Genomic DNA, 25,478 nt, shown 5'->3' with positions numbered 1-25,478 from the left:
CTAGCCCCACCACAAACTGAGAAACACCTATAACAGGTTTATCAACAAAATCCAAGCCTCCCTGTGCTGAACTCACCGTGGACTATAGGATGCTATTTATTAAAGGCTGACAGAAGAAGAATTTTAGCCACTGCTTTAAGTTTAGCCCAGAGTACTGAGAGTGGTTTTTCCTTTCTCTCCTTTATTGCTGACCACTCCTAGTCCTAAGAGTATAACAGAAGCCTGACTTTAAGAAATTGAAAATACATAAGGCTAGCTTCATCCATGATGCTGGTAAATTGCACACTTTCCTTAAATTCTAAAGCAGAAACCTACATGAAAAAAGGTTAGACTTCTGCCTCAATCTGGCTAACAACACAGACTGATCATTTTTACAGGGTTAGTCGATATATTTAAGGGATTGGGTAAATATGCCCTGTTGGAGATGGGCTTGAGGACAAATGTAGCCAGCATCAGAGAAAGCCAGGCTCTCATAAATATAGAAGGAAGAATGCCAGAGAAAATGATCAAGCAGAGGTTGTCATAACAGTACAGAACTTCCAAGGAACAGGGGCCACATGGTAGAGTTGAGAAGCCAACCAGACGGTGGAGCAGACTGACAGGTTAAGTAGACAGTGAACCTCTGATGGACTTAGCAAGGTTAAGATAGTCCCTACCAATCTAGTACCCTGAGACAAATGGAAAATAGCAGTGGTAACTTTTAGATTAAAAGTTATATAAATCTGGGGGATCCCTGGGTGGCGCAACGGTTTGGCGCCTGCCTTTGGCCCAGGGCGCGATCCTGGAGACCCAGGATCGAGTCCCACATCGGGCTCTCAGTGCATGGAGCCTGCTTCTCCCTCTGCCTGTGTCTCTGCCTCTCTTTCTCTCTCTCTCTCTCTGTGACTATCATAAATAAATAAAAATTTTAAAAAAGTTATATAAATCTGGATAATAAACAAAGGTAAGAGAAGCAAGAACCAGGAGAACCAACACATGCCAAAGGGACAGAGAGGCTCAAACAAAGATAGAGGATTGACCACATGTAGGTGTCTCTGCTTTCTTCCAAAACTCAAAAAAACGACAGTTTTTTTTTAAGTCATAAAGCCACAAGAATGAAAAAAATAGAACACACACAGTGAAAATTTGAAAGCTAGAGAACAGAACAGGTAATAACTGACTTAGCAGACCCAAAAAAGCCTTATCCTAAGCCAGCAAAAGGGAAAATTTAGATACAAACTGATTTGCTCTATAGAATCTGCATATATCCCAGATGGCTACTACTGCTACCCCTTGGAATTGGGGGGGAGGTGTACAAGGATGGAGCTGAAATTGGAGGATCTATTGAAAATCTATTTTTTTAAGATGTTATCTATTTACTCATGAGAAACACAGAAAAAAAGGCAGAGACATAGGCAGAGGGAGAAGCAAGCTCCCTGCAGGAACCCAATGTGGGACTTGATCCCAGGACCCCGGGATCATGCCCTGAGCTGAAGGCAGATGCTCAACCACTGAGCCACCCAGGCATCCCTGAAAATCTGTTTAAGAAGCAGATGGATATCTATCTCCTATCTATCTCCTATATGCCCTACCTAATTCCACAGAGCCAGGCAATTCCCTTTCTACCCCCCCCCCCCCCCCCCGCAGACTGAAAAGGATCTCTGCACTGGGGGAAGACCAGAGAATAAATGTGTCATACTGAAACCAGGTGCATTATGAGAAAGTTTATACTCTAAATATCAAACCCTCAGCTCTATTCTCCATTCAGCTTCCAGAAATCTAGAGCAAGGCTTATATTCTGCAGCCTGGAAATTGGAAAAATTCCTCTCTAGGGAAATTGACAGCCCAATAGAAATGATGTGAAAATACTGATGTTGAATATTCTCCATAAAATAAGCCAACAGATATCTCTTCATTAAGGCCACAGTCATAAGTCCAGCCATAAATAAACAATAAGGATTCTTAGATATATGCATATAGCCTCAGGCATAAGAAACAGAGACCAAACCTCGCAAACCAAAAATCAATTTGAAGGACACAGAGACTATGTGGGGATCTGAAAACTATTCTACATCCTCAGGAAGGGTAAAGAAGATTTTGAACCAGAAAAAAAAGAAGATTTTGAACCTATAAAGCAAAAGCAGGATGTTGTAAGAAGGAACACAGAGAACTCAAGAGCTCTTGGAAATTAGCAGAAATTAAAACTCAGTAGAAAGATTAGGAAATGAAAAAAATATAATAAAATTTTTAAAAAAAGAAAGATTAGGAAATGAGCTTGACAAAAAAAAAAGAAAGAAAGAAAAAGAAAAAATGAACTTGACAGAAACTTCCAGACTATAGAGAAAAAAAAACAAAACAAAACAGAAAATTGTAGAAAGGGAATAAGAAAATTAGAAAATCAATCCAAGAGATCAAATATCCAAATAATAAGTATTTTAATAAAGAAAAAATAGGAATTTATCCATAACTCAAGAAAATTTCAAAGAGGTGGAGAATAAGTATTTCCAAATGATAAAACATACTCATTGAGAAGCTAGAAGCGATTCTAAAGTCTAGAATAGATGAAAACAGACCCATACAAAGAGACATTGCCACATTTCATGATGCTGAGTACCTAAAGAATATTCTAAAGTTTTCCAGAAACAAAGAGAGAAGGAAAACATATTTATAAGAATCAAGAGTCGAATACAATCAGTCTTCTAAATAATTCCACCAAAAACTCAAAGACAAGGGAAGAATGCCTCAAGAGTCCATCATAAAATAAAGGACATTCTTAAGTTCACAGATGAAGGGAAACATCAGGCTGAGGGAGAGCTGCAGGTCAGTCTATAGAGACAGAGAGTCCAGACTGGGGAAAGTCAGAAGATTCCAAGGAAGTAGCCTCCAAAGACAAGAAGTTGATAACTATCTAATAAAAGTGAATTGACACAAGTGTTACATGATAGAGGAGAAGTACATGGAGCACTAAGAAAAAAAAATGACATAAAACCAAATGTTGTATCAGAAAATAATCATAGTAAACCACATGACTCCATCGCAAATAGTGTTTACAGAGTCATGATAATGAAAACTGTTGATGTAGCCAAAATAATGATCAAAATATATTTAGAAGATAGAAAATTGGAAAATGTAGACATGTGTATGTAATGGTGGTTAAGGGACAGGGTACAGAAAAGAGAATTATATCTTAATGTTAAAAGATAGAAGTCAATAGATAATGACTAAAACTGAAAATCCTCTTCAATAATATCCTATTTAGAGATAAAAAGATAGATATCACTGAAAAAGTGAAAATATTTTAAAGTGATCTCTCTGGGAAATGGAAAAATATATAGGGAATAGGAAACATATTTTTTGAAATAAACCTTATAGCACTATTTGGCTCTTTATGTGCATATATTATTACTTTGATCTAAAAATTAAATTAAAAAATAGGCAGACAATCTGAATTACCACACATATTAAATTAAAAAGAAGCCAGGAAAGCCAGAGGTCTGGAAAATATTCGGATTTCCTTTCTTTCCTCTGTGGGCCCTGGGTCTCTTCCTGTTTATCTCAGTTCTGTCATCTCTGGGGTTGTCATATTAACCAAATCCTATTCTTTTTTAACCAAATCACCTTCCTGTCTCTGGAAATTTCTCCAATGACTAAATTAGCAGTTAAAATCACACAGCTTTAGAAAGTCTTTCACCAAACATCAGAAGCCAAAGAAATTTCCCTTTGGGTGAATGACACACTTGAACATACTTGTTTCAAGATGCAAATTTCTCCCAGATACACGTATACAATTTTGTTTCTTTAGCAAACAATAATAATAACAACAACAATGATATTTATGCTTCTGATTTAGATTGAAATAGTACTAACTTTATGTGGCCTCTAAGAATAGAATATCCAAACTTTATTAAATTCTATGTGTGGTACAGTTATTTCCAACCCATTTAAATCCACAGGTGGTTCTCTTTCCATAGCCAATGAACAAAAAGGGATTAGGAGGTTGCAGTTCATTCATTTATGCCAGGACTCACCCATGATTGTGGGTGAGGAACAGACACAGAAGTCAGTGCTTCTAACCCCTGATTCTTCTAATGGCCCCTCTGCTGTCCTCCCACAGAAACAGTGGCAGTCACTTTTCAAGAGGAGTATGGATACAATTGGGAACAAAGAAAGCAGCATAGCTTCGAGTTTCAAATTAGACATTTTTTTAAGCCCATAAGACAAAACAATAATCTTGAAAGCATAGATTTCCTTTGCAAGAGCCAGGCCCTTGAGACAGCAAATGGCTTTTTTGTTAGTGTTGTTCTTGTTGTGTTTTATTTTTACTGTTAAAACCTTAGCTCTTTTCCCAGAAAACAGTGGGCAGTGAAACATAGGTGGGCAGAAAAGGAAATACAGATAAAAAAAGAAACTCGAAATAGGGTAAGGGGAAATCCGAAAGCAACGGAGGAGTGTATCCTGCTTCCCATCCAGCACTCTGGTACGTGACAGACAAAGAGTAAGGAGTACAGGGGCGCCTGGGTGGCTCAGCGGTTTAGTATCTGCCTTCAGCCAGGGCATGATCCCAGAGTCCTGGGATCAAGTCCCATGTAAGGCTCTCAGCATGGAGCCTGCTTCTCCCTCTGCCTATGTCTCTGCCTCTCTCTCAGTGTGTCTCTCATGAATAAATAAATAAAAATCTTAAAAAATAAAAAAGAGAAGTACAACCATAGGACAGACACAGCATGAAAGATACTTTTGAAAGGTGGAAAATAGTGAAGTGGTAGGTCACAAACTAAGTGAACCTTCTATAGAAAAATGAAGTCAGCCACATATTCATGTATCTAAGTTCTATTATATTAAAATTTAAACCCACCACTAAAATGCTTAGATCTGGAGAATTGGTGTAGTTTTGCTTTTCTCTGAATACACAGCCTTTTCAATATGGAGTATCAAAAAAACCTATTCACTTGTTCAAAACTAATTTATTGACTACTTACTATGCTCCCATTACACCAGGGATACAGAGGTGAATCAGATAGACAAGCTCCCTACCTTCATAGTTCCCACTTTAGCTGGGGAGACAAGCAGAAAATATGTAGGGAAAAAATTAAAGAACACAATTATAGCCCATAATAAAAGGATAATGAGATAGAGAAGATAGGAGACACTTTGGACCTACTAAGGAAGAAAGCCTATCAGGAGAGCTGCCCTTGATCATTCAAAAATTTGTTCCCAATATCACACTTTCCAATATTTAAGAGACAGAGTATAATGATCCAGCAAAAGAAATAGAAAAAAAAAAAAGTAGCCAGAGCAGTGTGAGAGAAACCAGGGAGAGATAAACATCAAGAAACCAGAGAGGTTTCTGTATGAGTGAAAAGCGTCTGAAATTTAGCAAATATATTTCAAGTAGTGGAAGTAGAACTCCACATTTAATAGATAGCAAATGAGGATAAGAAAGTAAAGACATGTGCTACAGGAAGCTTACTTAAAAAAAGAAGAATTTGTATTTAGATCACAGGCAAAGAGAGTGCAAACTCGAGTATCTATTCACCTATATGTATTTTTTAAGATTACATAGACATGAGCATGATTATGAGCTGATTGAGAAAGAGCCAGTAGAGAACTAGAGATACTTGAGAACACAGGAGAAACAAGAGCAAATCCGTGGGGGAAATAAAACATTGAAGGACAAAACAAACCCATGACCACACCCTGGACTCTAGACTCACATACATAATTGCCCACTCAACATGACCAGTGATCATCTGCAACTTAGCATAGCAGTTGCTTGCACCAAAAGCCAGAAATTAATCCTGTCCTTTGGCTTTTCTCATACCTTCATGCTGTGGATCCTAACATTTGTCCAGAGTCTAATCAATTCTACACTGCCATTGCCTCTCACCTTAACTGTTAACCTGTCTGCCCTCTGCCATCCTCGATCCCTTACAGTATGTTTTCCACACAGCAGCTGGATCGATCTCTACAAAACCTAAGACAAATCATGCCATTCTTCAGCCCAAAACCCTCAAACACCTTCCCATCTGACTCAGAAAAAAATCACTACTTTCACCTATAAAATCCTGTGTGATTTGGCTGTCCCTCATTCCCAACGCACTTCCCTCTTCCGGCCCATCTTTGCAAGAGGGTCAGGAAAGTATAGGAATGCACATCTGCAACAACTACTCTTTCTTTTTCAGAGAAAAGAAAGAAAGAAAGAAAGAAGAAGAAAGAAAGAAAGAAAGAAAGAAGAAAGAAAGAAAGAAAGAAAGAAAGAAAGAAAGGCCATCTCCTGAAATGAAGAGGCACAGTCAGAGGTTTAGGAGAGGTGGGAAGAAAACATGTGAGAGTTTCACAAAAATAGCTACTCAGCAAAATGTGAGAGGGAGACAACCTAAAATAAGCAAAGATTTGTAAGAGTATGAAAAATGCATTTTAGTGGCACTTATTCACATAGCTGTGGTTTACTCCAACCAGTGCTCAGCAGTCCTAAAACAGGAACAAAAGAGGTAAGTAGATTCAGATTGGGTTTTTTTTTAAGACACAGTGCAGCAACAGGACAACTGCTGATGGAATCTAGAATGTTGGTGTGTGTATGGGACAGGGCAGGTGGGGGGAGTGTTGTCTAGCTAGACCCTCATAAGAGAAGGGTGTTGGGAAACACACCTACCATGGGGGTCCTCTGAGGCTTTTTCTAAAATTGAAAAGGCGAAGTCATGGGTAGCTCAATGTAAGAAAAATTCCCAAGGTCAACAGCACCTACTCCAAGATCTCATTAAGAGAGTCAACACGCATCTCCTTTGGCAAGATCTAGCTAGAGGTATAGCTTAAGTGTCTTTCCCGTACATTCATTTTACATCAGTAAGGCTCCCAAATTAGACTTTCACAGATTAAGACTTTTAGGAGTTGAAAAACATAAATTCAACTTTTAAAAAGATCATATCTAAAAGGGTAGCTCCAGAACTACCTTCAGAGAGAACTTTTTAAAGCCTCCATTATTTCCTGATAGTCAACCTGAACATAATTCTCATCCCATAAAAATCTTCTTACCTACAGTCATGTAGCCCAAAGCTACAACCATATACCTGGCACCTTTACTCCCAGGAAGGCCTAACTCAGTCATCACAATTTATATAAATATTAATAGGTAAGAAGTAATCACTTAGGAACTGGCTTAGAGATTGTTCCAAAGAAAATCCCCTCCCTGAGCATACCAAAGCAATTCTCAAATCCATACATAAGGCCTTCTGGGTATAACATTTATTTTAGGAAATTCTAAATATATTCATATATGGATTTGTTAATCTTTCAATCTTTGATCTTTCAATCTTTTCAATCTTTGAAAAATTTTGTATTTTATTTCTAGCAAAGTTAAAATTATATATCAATTGACCCTTGATACTACATACATAGGGAGCATCTAAGTCCCCAGTACTTTTTCTCTAGTAGAGCACAATTCCACCTACCATGTAACAACCTATCTTGGGCAATATACACCTTCATAAGAACCAAAACAAATTTATTGGAAGGCTACCATATAATCTTGTAAATAAAATTCTCTCTTGACTAAAATCCTTGTTCTTTGAAAGTGGGATTTCATAAAACTTCTTTCTAAGTCAATTTTATTTTCTATCTTATAACATGAAAAGAAAACTCGAAGTATATGTAATATATCTAATAGTCTAATTAGATATATTTTATTGAACTTAAATGGTGATTCAGAAAAAAAGTATCATTGGCAGTGAAAAATACTGTGTAAGTGTAATCTAGTTGTACTAGGTTCACGGCTACCGACAAAATTATTTTCCTTCATATAAGGAAAAAAAAAAGGTACAGATAGCATAAAGGCAAATTCCCCATATGACTGACTCCCCTCAACTATCCAATGAAACTACCGTGGAGCTCACCAATGACCTCGTAATGCCAACCAAACCTCCTGAAACCTTCGCTATCCCATTTATCTTGCTGTTCTCCCTTCTTTCTTGACATTCTCTTATCCTTTGTTGCAACAAACTCTTCTTCTGGAGTCATGCTTCCTTTTACCCCTCTCAGTTCTCTTCTTTACCATTCTGTGGCTTTCCTTCCTTAAGTGTCACCCTTCACCAGCTTCATTCTGACTTGACCCTGCACTACCGTGCCTCACATCTCTAGAACCCCAAAATACACTTTTAACTGCCTAACCTAATACACATCACCAACGGAATGATTTGCAGGCACCTCACACTTAATATGTTCAAAATAGAACTATTCTCTTCCCCCAGGAATGGTTGCTCCTTCTTTCCTATCTCAGAAAAGAATTTAGTCATTCACTCAGCTGACTTAGCCAGAAACCTAATGGCCCATTTGTACTCTTCTCTCTACCATATTTAACACATTTACCCACTCAACAACAACTTAAAAAATGGATTGAGGAATTTTACATGTAAACTATTTTTGAGTATTCCAAATAACTCTGCAATGTAGGGATCTCCATTTTACAGATGATAACTGATGTAAATTCTTAATAAGTGAATGTAGGTTTGTCTGACTCTAAACTCCATGGTCTTCTCATAAACTATGCTGTCCAGGTAGACTGTGGGAAGCTACAAATATGCCAAATCTGGCCTGCCACCTGTTTAAAGGTTTGCTGGAACATAGCCATGTACATTTATTTATGTCTTTGCCTGCTTTAACACTACAAGAGCAGAGATGAGAGGTTGCAACAGAGACTAATGGACCACAAAGCCTAAGATAGTTGTTATCTGTCCTTTAACACAAGAAACAATTTGCCAATTCTGAAATTATACCATCCTCTGTATTCCTACCATCTCAGGTTATGGCTTCCTGAATTATTGCAACAGCTTCCTACCTAGTTTCTCTATCCACAGCCTTTATTTCCTCTAATACATCTTCCACACTGAAAAATAAAGTTCTTATTTATCCCACAACCTTTAGGATAAAAGGCAAATTCCTTATCAAGCTATGCAAGGCTTTTTTGACATCCTAGTTCCTTCCTTCCTCCCCATTCACATTCACTGTCCATTCAAGCCAAAGTGAAATGCGTGGAGTTCTATAAAAGGGCCAAGCCATTTTGCTACTGTTTTTTTTCACATATGTTCTCTTTATTTCAAAAAGTTTCTAAGACCTACATGTTTTTGTATTCTTTTTTTAAGATTTTATTTATTTATTCATGAGAATACACAGAGAGAAGAGAGAGAGAGGCAAAGACACAGGCAGAGGGAGAAGCAGTTTCCATGCAGGGAGCCTGATGCTGGACTCGATCCCACGTCTCCAGGATCACGCCCTGGGCTGAAGGCAGCGCTAAACCGCTGAGCCACCCAGGATGCTGGTGTTTTTGTATTCTAAGCTCAGGAGTCCCTTCCTCCTAGAAATCTTCCTGCACTGTTCAGGATAAGCTAGGTAAACTTCTTTCATTCATTCAACATACATTTAATGAGCTTATCAACTAGGTACAATGCTTTGTTACAAATATATAATGACAAATAGGACAAACAGACCCTCTTCTTACCAGCTGTAGAGTTCAGCCCAACTTCTTTATTCATGTGTTCAAAATCTTAAGCTAAGAGCTAAGATGGAGAAAGAATGGAGATGGTGAAGGAGTTGTAGATGGAAATGGGAATAGAGATTGGGATGGGAATGGAGCTGAGAATGGGGATGGAGATAGGGATGAGGAAGAGGATAGAGAGGAGGATGGAGATGGGGCAAGAGATGAAGATGGGGATGAGGATGGGGATGGGGTGAGGACAGAGATGGGATGAGGATGGGGATGGAGATGGGGATGAGGATGGGAATGGAGATGAAGATGGGGTGGAGATGAGGATGGAGATGAGGATGGGATAGAGATCAGAACAGAGATGGAGATGGGGTGGAGATAGGGATGGGAGTAGGGATAGAGATAGGGATGGAAATGGGAATAGAGACGGAGATGAGGATGGGGATGGGGATGAGAACAGAGATGGAGATGGGGAAAGGGATGGGGTTGGCAGTGGGAATGTGAGTGGAGATGGGGATGAAGGGAATGGTAGAGAAAGAGATGATTCAGTGATTCTCTTGTCTGACACTCATCACACCACTAACATACTGAGGATCAGAAAGTATCTAGTTTGTCTCCTTAATAACAATTCTACCAGAACATCTGAGACAATGCTGGATGAATAAAATAATTTTGAGTGATACAGAGACACAAGGTAGTTCCAGAGACCAAGTCCTTGCAAAGAGGTCAGGCTAGTTAATAGGCCACTGAGAAAATTTCCTATTTTCTGGGAAAACTCAATCTTTAGAGACTCTGAGAGGTTTTGTGAAAATGTGACTAGACATAAAAAGAAACATGAGTATAAAAGAACATTCCTGCAAAAGATACAAGTTCTATTTTGAATAAGAAACAGGGAATAAAGTGCACATCACATAGTCTTTTTCTAACTACTGGACTATACATCTGAAACTAGTGAACCATGAAAAAAGGTACTTATAACCCTGAACTTTGTGTTCCACAAAATGTTTTTCCTCATAGGATACTCAGCTCATTAAATGAAAGAACCCCCCCCCCCAAAAAAAAAGGAAATCTTTTTTACGAGCAGAGGTAAAGCAGACGCAAAGAATTGACCCAGTTTCCAAAATAAACATTAAGCTTAAAAGTCTCTCCATCTGGCTGAATCTAAAACCAGAAATGAAAATCAGCATGTTCACACTCTACTTCCTACCTACACCACAACAGCAAGAACAAGAAAAAATTCAACATGTAACTTAATATTAAATCTTAGTCATCTAAAATCTCATATTAAGACATAATTTTTTTAATATTGGAAAAGGGCAACAGTTCACTTGTTTTTCAGCAGCATTTATTTAATATTTTTATTTACTTTTTTTCTTCCAAGTTTTTATTTAAATTCCAGTTTGTTAACAGTTCACTTTTAAACCCTCCAATATATCCATGTGGGCCAAACTCTTTCAGAGTCCCCACTGGTCGGGTATACAGACTTCTCCCTGGCCTCACTCTCACATCCTGAAGTAAAAAAAAAAAAAAAAAATGCTTAGTTTCTATTACAAAAACACTTCTCTTTCCAAAAGCACATTTTCTGTTCTCTACAATATTACCTGACAATGTCCCCTCGTAACTCTTTACTGACTACATTCCATTCAAAATAAACTTTACACTCCATAAAATAAGGTATATATAATATACATGAAAAGCCCTAAAACCTGTGACATCTCTTCCATTTCATTATTAATCACATTTCCAATAAACAGCCCAATTCTATGAAGAGTGGCATAACTGCACTAACAGAATCTTAGATATATAAAATGTTAGTACTGAAAGGGATCTTAAGGTCATTTATACCAACTCCTGCATTGCACAGTTGAGAAAACTAAAACCCAAAGAGATTCAAAGACTCTCCAAAGTTACACAGGCCTCTGTCCTCAACTTATTTTCCCAGTCTGAGTCTCTGCATTTTCTATTTATTTCCTTTTCCTATAGAGAGAGATAAAAGTAATGACCATAATCTCAGCTTGGCTTTTTTCTGAACTCCACAGAGAATACTAAATTGGATCATCAACTAGAGAATATGATGCACTGCATCAGTCTCCTCTGCATGATGTTGAGTGACCAGTATGTAACTAAGTGCTTCCTGGTGGCTTAACCACCCACATGGAGATTTGAATTTCTCTTCATGCACATCTCACTGGCAGATGGTCCTGCTATACTTTTAAATGTGCTAAACCATTTGCCTACTGCATTATAAACCATATCAGTCAATTACACAAAGATCTTATACTGTTTGAGCTATCATCAATTACATCCTATTTGAAAATTACAGATTAGCATTATTATGACTACCTGTCTACCAATTAAATCTCACCAGGTTTAATATTTATAGTTTTTAGGTTAGCTTTGTTTTTCTTTTAAAGATTAATTGCATGGAATCCCATCAGGACAGATTCTGATTGCCATATACCACATGAGTCAAGCTGCCTCAGTCTAGCAACCAAGCAGATCTTTTGGTCTTTGGAAAGACCAAAAATTAAAAAAAAAATGCTCTTAAATAAAATAAGTACCAAAATCTAATCGTGAAGTCCTTTGAAATATGCTGTCTACATGTATACTAACATATTTAACGGTGTATTAAAACAAAACTAAGCAAGCAAATAAAATAGAGAAAGGAAGAAAGAAAAAGAGAGAAATTTATGATTAGACAAATTATTTTTGGCAAAAAGTTATTCATAACATATTTTTATTTTATATTTCTTTTTTAAATTATAAGTAGAGATGCAAGTGTACAGATTTTTTATAATGGTTGGACTAAACTAAAATACAATTTTTATGATCATTTAGTAATGAAAAAGAAACTAAGTAAGCAATTACTTCCTTGATAAATCTTTAGGATTCATAAAGATTCATTAAGACAAAAGGATAATCATATCAGAAAAAAATTCCATTCTCATATTGCTTTCTTTTACAATCATTAAAAAAAATCATAAGTGCACTAAGATGCTTTCTAAAAAGAAGCAAAATTAGTCAGTCTGCTAATCTTTGGAAAAAAAGAAAATTATTAGGGGCTCAATAAGATTATATAAATGAAATAGATTAGAAAACATTTCATGAAGTCATCACAAAGTATTTGCTCTGCAAATAAGCAAAGAGATTACCCACATCTTGATCTCAAAAAAAAAAAAAGTATGCTATTTTCCACAACTGCTACAGAACTAAACTGCAAAAATATCTTTTCACAAATGTCCTTCAGTAGTCAATTTCCTGAACATCAGCAGAGTCATCAAGTTCACTCACAAATGAACAAATGCAAAGGAATGAAAGCTTACTAACCCGAGGTAGTATAATAGCTGCTACCTGAGCCATGGAGTTCTACTCAAGGCATGGAGCATGCCAAAACAGAGAAGAGACAAATTTGAGATAAAGAATGCATAATGGAAGACATATGTTGAGAAGACCAAACAACTTTTCCAGTTCTGCAATCTGAGCAAGAGGATTCTCCACCATGGGCAAATGATGGAACAAAGGATTTAAGTCTAATAAATCCCCAAGTGGCAGGTAAAAGAAATACATGGGATCCTGCTGACTTAGAAAGGATCAAGAGGGAACATAAGGTGACTGGGACTGAAGGGAGGCCACAGTCATAAGTTTTGTCTGAAGATTCGTCTGATACCAACAAGGAGAACTTTGAGACAATGTTCCTGGACAGAGTCCACATGCAATTCAGCATCAGGGGTGAAAGGACCTCGAGGTCAGTGAGGAAAGACCATTAAAGAAAGAAGAGGGCTCAGAAAGGACCTAGGAACTGGAAGTGCTGCCATAAAAATTTCTCAATTTTGCTAGAAGGCATGGGAATTTTAGATGACTTTCTCCAGAAAAAAAGAGGCTATCATTTACAAGCAATAATTATTGTTCTCCACAGAATCTAGGCAGTTGGTTTTTCCACCAACCTTTTGATAAACATTTTTCTCAGTTACTGTGTGGTTATAAGTGCTTCTCAAACACCACTCAGTTCTAGATTGACTAGAATGTTAGTAGAACTAAAAACAAGAAGCTTTCTGTTTTCTATCTCCCTCTTCCTTAACTCTCCTTCTCCATCACACATGCACACACAGACACACACACACACACACACACACACAGGTATAAAGACATACATGCTAAGTTGGTGGCTCCATCTATGACTGATAACACATATTGGGTTCTGGGAACTGTAGTAGTTTGTTTTGTTTGTTTTACTTGGTGCTATTGTAGAGGGGAAAAGTGATGCTAAGATTACAAACAGCTGCAATAGGCACATTTGGTTGATATTTTGAGCATGTATGTCCAATAAATTTTAGAATTGTAAAAAGTTACTGTCACACTTCATGAGGCGTGACGGTTTTCTATCAGCTTCTTGGGTTGTTGTAAAGGAAACAAGCCATTAAATTACTAAGGACCCAAGGACTAAAAAGAAAATTAAAAGGCATCTCCCTGGAACACTCCTGGGAATAGAAACTGGACTTGAGGCATAAAAAGAAAACCAAAGTCAACAGGTAAAAAAATGTCAAAAACTAGTAAATAAACAGAAAATTACTGCTCAGGTGTTACAAGAAAATAACACAAACCCAGAAAAGAAAAAGAGCAAGTTTGAGATCAGGCCTTCATATTGAAATCAAGATAGGAACTAAATAAAGATTAAAAAAAAGAAGAAGAAAGACATTTAGATATAGGAATATAATTGGCCATACATGAAGTAGAGAAAGAATAGAACCAAAATGAACCAAATGAAATTTTGAAAACTCAACTGAATCTACATGAAAATTTTCAGTGTAGGTAGATTCAAAAGGTAGACAGTTAAAAGTGATGGGGGAAAGGGTTGTTGGTGCTTTTACTAACTAGCCTCTTAGAACTTATAACATCAGGGGCTTAGAGACTTAGAGTTGCAGCAATCCAGCTATACGAGCCACCTACAATCTCAGAGGCAGACATAGGTGAACTCAAGGCTTTCACAAAGGAATCAGAGCCAAAACGAAGAGTGTGCATTTTCCTGGCATGTACCTTCATCAGAGACCTAACTGGAGTAGATTCAAGAACAGGATATTCTCATTATAACCATCAAGGACATCTTCAATTTCACTCATTCATACATTCAACAAATTGAGATTGAGTATGGCATTAAAAATATCCAGTTTAGAAGCTGGTATACAGAAGCAAAAATAGGCAGACAAAGGCACTATTTTCATGGAGCTTGCATTCTGTAAATATGTTCTCAGGTCTTAAGAGGTACAACAGAAGATTAAAGAGCAAGGAATAAGGGTGATTGGTTTTGGGTTGTTGTTTTTTTTTTTTAATAGAAGTTACCATTTGGGAGGAACTTCCAAAAAGGTGATTTGAGTGGAGACTTGCATGAATTCATGGCATAAATCAGAGGAGGGATGTTATAAGCAATGGGGAAGCAAGTGCAAAGACCCTGAGACAGGACTGAGCTTAATGTGTTCATAGACAGCTAGATGGTTAACATGGATGGAAAATAATAAGCAAGGGCAGGAATAGAAGAAGGTGAAATAGGCAAGGCAAACAAGAGCCAAACCATTAATACTTTGATAGAAGGGGTAGGGAATCTAGATTTTATGTGATGTGTGATGGAAAACATTGCAGGGCTTCAAGAAAAGGAATGGTGTGATCTTATTTACTTTAAAAGGGCTACTCTCACTTTCTCTGACTGACTTTATTTCAATTAGCATAATATTCTTTAACTCCATCTATCACTTCTGGGTAGAGACTGTGGGGCAAGAGTGAAAACAGAAGGAACATCAGAGATTACAGTAAATGTCCAGACCAGTGATGACTTAGTCTTGAGTGGTAACCTATAGAAGTAGAGAGAATCAATCAAATGTATTTTGAAGGTAAAACCAACAAAGCTTGTTATGAACAGATGCAATAAATGAGAAAAACAGGTATCTAGGATATTCTCAGCTTTGGGGCCTGAGAAACAAACTGAATAGTGGTATCCTTCAACTCTATGCAGATTTTATTTTCCTATTACCTTTGGTTTAAAAATCTCAAGAACAAAGAAAGAAAAATCTAACTATGCTAGTCTATCCACTCTGCAAAACAGTCTGGCAATTTCCTTTAAAAACTAAACATACATTTATTATGTGTCCCAACAATGTCATTCCTGGGTATTTAACCCAGAGAATTGAGAACTTATATCCGAACAAAAAACTGTACATAAATGCTTATGGCAGATTTCTTTGTAATAGCAAAAACTAGAAACAATCAAAATGGCTTTCAGTAGATGAACAGTTAAACAGTGATCTATCCAACCATGAAATACTACTCAGCAATAAACAGGAACAAACTATTGACACACTCAACAACTTAGATGGCTTACAAGGGGCTATGGTGAATGGAAAAGGCCAATTTCAAAAGGTTACATTTTGCATGACTCCACTCGCATAACATTCTCAAAATCACAACATTATATAGATGAAGAACAAAACAGTAGTTGCTGTGGCTTAGGGATGCTTCGGGGAAAGGGCAGACATGACTATAAAGGAGTAACATGAGGAAAGGATGGTTTTGGTAGTGATGGAACAACTCTGTATCTTAAGTTCAGTGGTAGTTACAGGAATCTATATGTGATAAAACAATACAGAATTATACACACATATAGTATTAGTGCCAATGCTGATTATACAAGATGTAACTACTGGAGGAAACTAGGTAAAGTACACAAAAGCCTTCTCTATACTATCTTTGCAACTTCCAGTGAATTAATAATTGCTTCAAAATAAATTTTTTAATCTATGTTCAAGTACAAGGCAAAATGCATTATATAAATACTGAAAGTAGTATAGTAATAAATATCACATCTGACAAAATATCATCTTCTGAATTTATAATGCAGCAATACATCTTACCACTTTAGGTGTGTAGGAAACAGTTTAATTAATCATCAGGATCTCTTTGTATGTAGGAACATATTTCCTCCTAAAAGCCCCTGAGGCAGACAGCACTTGGCATTCTCAGTCTACTACTCTATTTCTAAACAGCAAGTAGAACCTGTGCATTCTTGTTTCTGTACCTACACAAAGGCATATAGAGAGACTGAAGCTAAACTGACAACACTGGTGCTCCAATAGATATCAAAAACTCTAAACTCTGAAAATGTTAAAACTGCCTTACATTGACCCAAGATATTGACCTTTCATGGGCCACCCTACACTCCTGAACTCTTAACATCTTTCCCATCAGTGTCAAAATGTAAACCTCGGCAATGTGGAATCTCAGAAAGAATGGCTTAGACCACAAACCAATAACCATGACCCAAAGGCTTAACAAATGCTAATAACACTAATCATACCTCTACTGTAATGATCTTAAGGTTACTCTAAGGGTCAAAACTAGACTTGGATAAATCATCTAAGTCAACTTGAAGGCACAGATGATGGTGAAGTCTCCCTCAAAATCTTCTTTTAAGACAGCTTTTTTGATATGTATCTTCTTAATGTTCTGATCTTCTGACACAATCTATTCTCAGTTTGAGTGGAGAACACATGGTCTTTTACTCCTTTAGAGAACATTCTATTCTCAAGAACATCATCCATTTAGTACTCAGGTATGCCTGCTAAATCCTGAACATTTTTGTCATTGCCAATGAGCCTGCATTTACTAATCCTTTCATTCTCTCAAAGGGGCATATATTCAACCTAGAATGTCTGTACTGAAGACTAGATTTAAAACTTTTTTATGAGTCTTAATTATAAAAAAAAAAAAACAACATAAAACTATCCTGAGATCAACGTTAGTCAAGAATTCAATTACTAACTAAAGTATTTTCTAAACTATGTATCTCCCATCGTATCCTGTCTGGTTTTTTTGGAATTTAGCATTGCCAATAAAACCAATGGGATGTGCCAGGTGCTGCCTTTCTAGATGCTGGTCTCCCTTGGAAATAACTCTGCCAGATATGATGCTGTGAACAGAATTAAAGAGTTCCCATCCTGATTTTTGTATCACTCTATCCACACTGTTTTTCATGTTTTAATACATTCTAAAAAATAAAATACATTGTTTTGCATTTTATTTTCTAAGGCTGAATAAAAATTAAACCAATGTAAAATAACAATGGATTAAAAGCCTTTCTGAGGACAAAGTAGTTTCATTTTAATCATGTTAGAGATTGGAGCCTGGAAAACTGCCAACAACAATAATTTTTTAATTAAAAAAGAAAAACAAGATACTTACAGCCAACCATCATCATGGCCACTGAAAACATCTTCTCCACATCTGTAGTAGGAGCTATGTTTCCAAATCCTATGGTTGTAAGGCTTGTCATGGTAAAGTAGAGAGAGGACACGTACAGAGAATCCTTGCTGGGTCCTCCTTCCCATATCCCTGCACTGGTATTATATCGATATGGAGTCCCAATGCTCAAGGCCAGCTGGTAGAGCCAGCTGTCTATTTGGATGGTGTTCGTCACTTCATCGATGACCTCATAGTCCCCGATGCTGTACCATATACAGGCCAGCCAGTGGGCAACTAGTCCAAACACACATACCAGGAGCACAAGGACTGCTGCTCCATATTCTAGATAATGGTCCAATTTCCTAGCAACACGGCCCAGTCGCAAGAGACGAACCACTTTTAAAGAACTGAAGAGACTGCTGATTCCCTAAAGAAAAGAAAAGAAATGACATGACACTTTCAGAAATGAAAAGGCAAGGCTGGGAAACAATTCAATGGTTTACCTTCATGAACTTAACTGACCATGTGTACACCAAGAACATACATTTTAAGTCAAAAAAAAAAAAGGTAAAGAAACTTTTTTTTTAAAAAAAGCAGATTTTCCCACCAAGAAATAAGATATTTCTGAATAATTAAATAAGACAACTTTTCATTAGCTAAGGAAATTGCTCAAATGCAATATATACAGAGTATAGAAATAGGATGATGAAATCAGACCTTTTATCACTTCTTCCTATAAAACTTTTCCTCTACTTGAAAACCTTTATTTTTATTTTCACTTTATAATAACCATGAGCACCAAACTTCTGAGAAAGGAATCTCAATCTTACTGGCAAGCAAACAGGAAATACTTCTGTGCATATGAGGAGAATGAGCAAGTGCCATTGTTGCCTCCACTACCTCCAGTCACAGTCATGATAAGCACTAAATTTGTAGAGCTCTGAAAAAGTTAGGAGTTGAACGTAGAATGGGTACATAATTACAAAATCCCAAATCCTATCATCCTCTAGCAATAGTCATAGAAAAGAATACCATAAGGGAGCAGCAGCAAGATAATTCATATTTTGCTGAGAAGCTTAAAATCCAAATACAGCACTATCCAATTGCAAATATAGCATACATTTTCTTCAATCACTCCAAATCTCATAGTTATTTTTTTTGGAGGGGGAAGCTTATAATAAGCCATGTGGGGAAAGAGGATAAATTCATTCCTGATACAGGAAAGAAAGAGCTGTGATCAGGATGCCTCTCATCTGACTATCACTCTCAAATCTCATGAAATGTATGACTCTATTATTGCTAATTCTTTCTCCCAGGGAAGAGACAAGGAGTCTAGTGTAACTCACTCTGAGCTTCCTTCTGACCAACACAGAGGAACTGGTTGGTATAGTGAAACAGATGTGACATTAGTAAGACTCTAATTTTGGCATCATAAGGTTCTTGATAGTTCAGGTAAAAGGGTTAAGAATGTATTTGGTTATGTTATACTCCATGTGGTAGCATATGGCTGAGATATTTCAAAATAAATATTTGAAAGAGAAGCAAGAACAAGAGACCTTGTGGAAATAAAAGAGTAGCAGGAGCATTTTGACAGTTTTCTGTCTCAACTCAATACCTCAGGCCTGGCTCTATTTCAGTTCCTACTCTCAAATGTTGTGGCATTAATACAGCCTTAAAATAAACTCTCATTTTGCTTGAACACTTGAGGGGGGAAAACAAATATCAAACTTTAGGCGGTTAAAAAAAAAAACTAGGAAAATTCAGAAAATGAATTGGCATAATTCAGTGACATAAGATGATGAAAGGAAAGAAGGTTCAAGAGAACTTGGAAGCTCTCAGAAATGCAACCAGGTAATCACAAGCAACAAAGACAAAAATAAGCATTTATTAAGCACTTTTACAGCCCACCTCTGCATTAGGCCCTCGGGGCATTAAAATAAACATGCCTTGCTTTTGTTCTAAAGAAACCCATAGCCCAATGCATGACAAACTCAGGACTAAATTAAAAAATAAAACCAGTGTCGCTATAGATGTTGTTCTCTACTTAGTTTAAAATGCTAAAAGAACTATGATACTTCTGATAAAATACTGCATAGAAAGGGTGCCTGGGTGGCTTAGTTGGTTCAGTATCCGAATCTTGACTTTGGCTCAGGTCACGATCCCAGGGTTGATGGAGCCCCAAGTCGAGCCTATGATGAGCTCTGTGTTGGGCTCCATGCTGGGTGTGAAGCTTACTTAAGATTCTCTCCCTCTCTCTAAAAAACAAAACCAAAAAAAAAAAAAAACTGCACAAAGAAGTTATTTCTACCTGATTTTTCTCTAAAAACAGAAAAAAAAAAAACAAAAAGAAAAAACAGAGAGGAAATCTTTATCCTCATTGAAACTAAAAAATAGTTACCACTCTCATCTAGAATGCTAAGAATCAGGACCTCCTAGAATTAGGTCCCAATGCTGGGAGGACATGCTCTCCTGATCTCTGACAGGCAGAACTCTCCAAGAGGAGGTGGTCCACCCTGCAGGGTCCCTGCATAGGACCCCACTTATTCAAAAAGCATCATTTTCTATGGCCATGTCCAACACTACTGAAGCATTAAAAAATATTTTGTAAGCATTATAAACTCTGCCACAGGTTCTGTGATACCACTTTCTCCTGAGTTTTACCAACTGCCCAAATGATATCTCTTTCAAAATCGTTTTCTAGGGCTACCTCTCTCCATGCTTCTATGATGTGTTAGGATTCTCATCATGATTATCCTCAACACTCTTCTGGTTGACCTACTGCATGTGCATGATTCAACTGACTCCTATATATGGAAATCACCAGTCTACTTCTTAGCATAAAACTGTCTCCTAACTTGCTGATACAGAAGCCAAATACTCACTATACATTTCAATTTAAATGTCTCACAGGTGTTCAAAATGTAATTGGTCCCAAAGGGAATCCCTTGCTCTGCCTGAATGAGTTCTCCACCTCCTACTCTTTTGAGTGGCATCATTACCTGCCCCATCCCTCAGACAGCTGGTTATCAACTGTTATCAAAGGATGAGTAAGTGCTTAAAATATACCTACTTAATAAATATCTCAAAAATTTCCCTTCTTTCCTATTTCCAAGGCCTTGTCTTGGTCATGGCTTCATGTTTTTACTTACTTGTGTGACAAGAAGAGCCTCCCCTCCCCCCATCTGCCACCCTAGCTCTGTTCCTATTCCCTTTAATTCACAGATCACACTACACAGCCTACCAATCTGGGTATATTAAACATATCTATTTATTCATGTCCCTCTCCAATCTTTACTTCTACCTCATACCTATAGGATTGAGTATTAACTTCCTACTATGACATCCAAAACCCTTCAGAACCAATATCTGCCTATCTGGTCAGCATCTCTGCCACCAATTCTTCTTCCTGCCTTGTTCCGGCTATACTCAATTACCTGTAGTTCCCAGATACCTATATGTTTTATGTCACATCACTAGTTGCTCAGGTCATGATCTCAGGGTTGTGAAATGGAGCCCCAGGACAGGCTCCACACTCATCAGGGAATCTGCTTGGGATTTTCCCTCCCTCTGTCCCTCTGTCCTGCCTTCAACTTGTGTGTGTGCATGCACTCTCTGAATGAATGAATTAATGAATAAATAAATAAATCTTTTTTTAAAATAAATTAAAAAAAAAGACATAGCCCAGAAATGTTGAGTAATTTGACTAAGCTCACATAGCTAGTGAGAGGGGCTGAGATTCAAATACAAGCAGTCTGGTTCCATCTAGACTTCCTGCTTCTAACCACCGCACTATCTGACCTCATTCTGCAACTCTATATTATACCTAGAGCATCATTTGTAATTTAAGTACATTAGTACCTGCAATACTAGCTTATATATGGCCATTCTCTATACGACTGAGTAAAAGAAATTAAATACCTTGCCACACTCTTCTCCCCACCGAGGCACAGCCATGGCCCACCGCATGGGTATGTGGAGGCCCCAAAACTCTGTAGAGTCTGTACTCTGTAATACAGACCCAACTCACTGGATTCCCACAACAGCAGAATTCCTATATGCATTGTTCATATGAGGACATTGAAGTTTAGACATAGTAAATGACTTGTCCAAAGTCACAGAGCTAGAAAAGAATGGAAGCATCACTCAGACCTAATCCCTCAGATTCTTAGCACATTTCCCACAACAACCAACTGCTGGGCAGTCTTCCTGTCCTTACCCCCAACAATCCTTGCAATATTCATCTTTCTAACACACAGTACCCTCTAGGGACTCATCCCAGACATTACATTAACCACAAACTCCAGTGCAGACCTTCAGGAGGTGCCCAGGCCCACCTCCATCTGAACTGCCAGGTCATTTCCCACCATGCCTTTGCAAAGCCATAGTGCTAGGGCCAAACCAAACTCCTGTTTCCTCCAAAACACAACCCCAAAGTTTCACCTTTGAATCTGTCCAGAGTATTCCCTTCAACTACTTATAAAATCAGAAACTGTTATTCAAAATGAATAATATGCAAGTAGGCAAGTTTGCTTTATTTGGAAAGTTGCTTTAACTTTCTTTTTCTCCATTATCTTGTATCAAAGAGAATTTAATGCAATCATTATAACCAAAACTCAAAGTGAAAGGACTTGCTTTTAAAATGTGATGAAATAATAACTAATCTTCAATAAAGCAGGAAGGAATATCCAATGGAAAAAAGACTCAAAAAATGAGATGAAATACTTAAAACTTGAAATATTATAAATTTCCATCTCCAGTAGGATGGATAAATACATAATCACACATTCACTCAATGGAATGCTATCCAAAAATAAACATGAACAAAGTATCTATATACAACAAGAATGAATCTAAAAAGCATCATATTGAGCAAAAAGACCAGATACAGGAGATGATATACCATATGATTTCCTGTATAGAAAGTGTAAAAAACAGGTGGAACTCCTCTGTGGAATTAGAAGTCAATATAGCAGATCCTTATGCTAGGGGAGGGATAGTGACTATGATGAGCATGAGGAGAATCATGGGGTTCTGGCAACATTCTGTTTCTTAATATGACTTATAATTACTAAGTATGCTCACTTTGTGAAAATTCTTTGAGCTCCACACTTAAAATTTTAATTTTCTTTAATTATGTTATATTTAAACATAAAAAGAGTTATGGAAAATCCAGCAGCCACTGCTCTGTTAACACTTCACCACAGTACATAATTCAAATTAATTATCTCTTCTACATCATGTGATTTTTTTGAGGAAGGGGAGTCATATTCAATATTGTATTAAAACAAGAGACTTTCCTAACTGGGGTTCCTGGGTGACTCAGGGTTGAGCATCTGCCTTTGGCTCAGGTTGTGATCCCAGGATCCCAGGATTGAGTCCCGCATCGGGTTCCCCACAGGGAGCCTGCTTCTCCCTCTGCCTATGTCTCTGCCTCTCACACTCTGTGTCTCTTGTGAATAAATAAATAAAATCTAAAAAAAAAAAGAGAGAGAGAGAGAGAGAGAGACTTTCCTTATTTATGACTCACTCTCCGACCTTTAGAGTGACCAGAGCCACAAATTGTATTTAATTCCTTGTTTAGGTTTTAATTTCCAAAACTAATTAATTAATTAATTAATTTGAATTTCACTCATAGAGTAATACTGGACACTTCTGAAGGCCAGTCCTCAAAAAATGCTCTCCTTCTATATTATCACCTTTTTGAAAACAAATTCTTGAGTTTGTACTTTCCGCCCGTTCTATCTGTTCATTTATTTTCTGCTTCATTTCACTACACTTCCAGTCCTTCTGTGCCTTCCTCTTAAGTCCAGCAGTTTTCTGCCTCTACCCCAACCTCTGAGCTCTTAACACACAATCCCTGGGGTTCCACAGGTAGAAGAGAATATCAAACACATGAAACAGAGAGAACACAGCAAGGCTAATGGAGAACCTTCAGCCATCAGTCTTCCGCCTTTCCAATTAATTTCCTTACTTGACAAGCCCCTCGGGCCACAGGAGTGCAACAAACAATATCCAGAAGGCATCTCTGAGTTATTAGCTCCTCAATACTTTTATAGATCCTTACATTAAAGAGATGTGGATTTCATTAGCATAAAAATAATGTATTTCAATGATAAAGCCATTTAAAACACAGATCAATCCCTTCACTGAATCATCACTAATGATAGTAGGCAAATGGCTCAGCTAATATTTTTTTCTACTTTCTTCCCTTTTTGCTTTATAAAGAGAAAAGGGATGATCCAAGAACTTTCTTATCCAAGGATATGTGACAAATAAGTGGGAGTGATAGAGCAGAAATACAGACTTATAATACCCAGTGCATGGTGTTTCACCTACATCTTGCATTCCCACACACAGGATGTTGTGATAGATTGTTTGCAAGGAAAGAAAAAGAGTTGTGATTATTTTCCTTCCTGTACCCACACCCCCTGGGTGACTTTGCAACTTCTACCTTCAAGAGATAGGATCTATTTCCCCAACCCTTGAGTCTGAGCTGGCCTTAGGACTTGCTTTGGCCAACAGCATGTGGCGTAAATGACATCATGCCAGTTCTAAGCCTAGACCTCAAGAGGCACAGCACCTTCACTCACAGTCTTGGAACCCAGACTACTTAATATGTGAAGAATACCTACCACAAGGATTTTGAATGATGAGAGACCACAGAAGCAGCCCTCTGAGTTATCCATTTGACCCATCCCAGATCTGTCAGCTACCAAGCAACTCAGCAATCTACCACAAACGTATACGGGTAGACTCAGCTAAGTTAAACCTAGCCCAGGTTAGCAGAACCACCTAATGGAGTCAAAGACTTGTGAGTTAAAGAAATGGTTGTTGTTACTATTCACAAAGTTCTGGAGTAGTTTGTTATGCAGAGAAGAAAGCTAACTGATACAAATGTGGGAGAAATACATATATATGTTTATATACATAGAATTACATACTTGGTATGACTTAACACTGAGACAATATATATATCTATTAGATACAAAGGACCCATTTTAATAAGATTATCCAATATAGGTAAAATATGGTTATGTAAAATAAAATTTAATATATAAATGTTAGATATTATTTATCTTTTATACTGGGAAATGTGTCACTATTTTGCTTTGATTAGATTCCTGCCAATGACTATTCCATGAAAATAGAGAATATTATTTCACATATTCCCTAAATATTTTTCAAATCCAACCTCACCTAAAATTTTTCCATCCCCTAGGTAAATTTATTATCCATGTATATGAGGCTTCCAATACCTTGGCATCACTGTTTCTTCCCCAACTCTTATCCAATAACCTTTCCACTTTTCCACAGACACTCACTCTCATAGTCATAATCTGAAATTTGTCACATCCTAAAAGTTTTTCCAGCTCTTAAGTCTTAAAATCAACCACCCTGCTTTCTGACCATTTCCTCTTCTCTGTTAAGCTGCAATTACAACTGCAATAGTAGTTCAACCTTATTGAAACTCCAGTCCACCAACAGATCTAGTTTTTCTCAATCTGTCAACTCTATCCATTCTCCATTCTCTTCTTTAAGTGGCCCCATAATGGCAGTAACAGTATACACCTTGAATTCCTTAACATTTCTGTCTCTTCATTATAACCTCTATCAAAATAAAATCCTAGCTCAATTATCAGTTTTCTTCATGCCTGTATTAACTATCAAGAAGGTCATAATCTTGAACATATAATAGGAAAGATTGACTCCACTATAAACTCATTATCATTCATCTTAAAGCATCTCTCAACTATCTAGTAGCTTTACTGCTTTTCTTATGAATTCATGCACTATTTTGCAA

General features: G+C 37.3%; 1 protein-coding gene across 1 annotated transcript in view; it reads right to left on the bottom strand.

The window, feature by feature from the left end:
• Positions 1-25,478, bottom strand: part of KCNH5 (potassium voltage-gated channel subfamily H member 5) — a 274,356-nt gene that overhangs the window by 172,326 nt on the left and 76,552 nt on the right. The window contains exon 7 of the mRNA XM_055304344.1: positions 17,678-18,104. Coding sequence (XP_055160319.1) covers positions 17,678-18,104 — 427 coding nt within the window. The remainder of the gene's footprint in view (positions 1-17,677; positions 18,105-25,478) is intronic.

The sequence above is a fragment of the Nyctereutes procyonoides genome, unplaced genomic scaffold (genome assembly GCF_905146905.1).
Source record: "Nyctereutes procyonoides isolate TBG_1078 unplaced genomic scaffold, NYPRO_anot_genome, whole genome shotgun sequence".
Classification (NCBI taxonomy): Eukaryota; Metazoa; Chordata; class Mammalia; order Carnivora; family Canidae; genus Nyctereutes; species Nyctereutes procyonoides.
The sequence above is the reverse complement of the archived record's forward strand: the minus strand, read 5'-3'. Positions and strand labels throughout refer to the sequence as shown.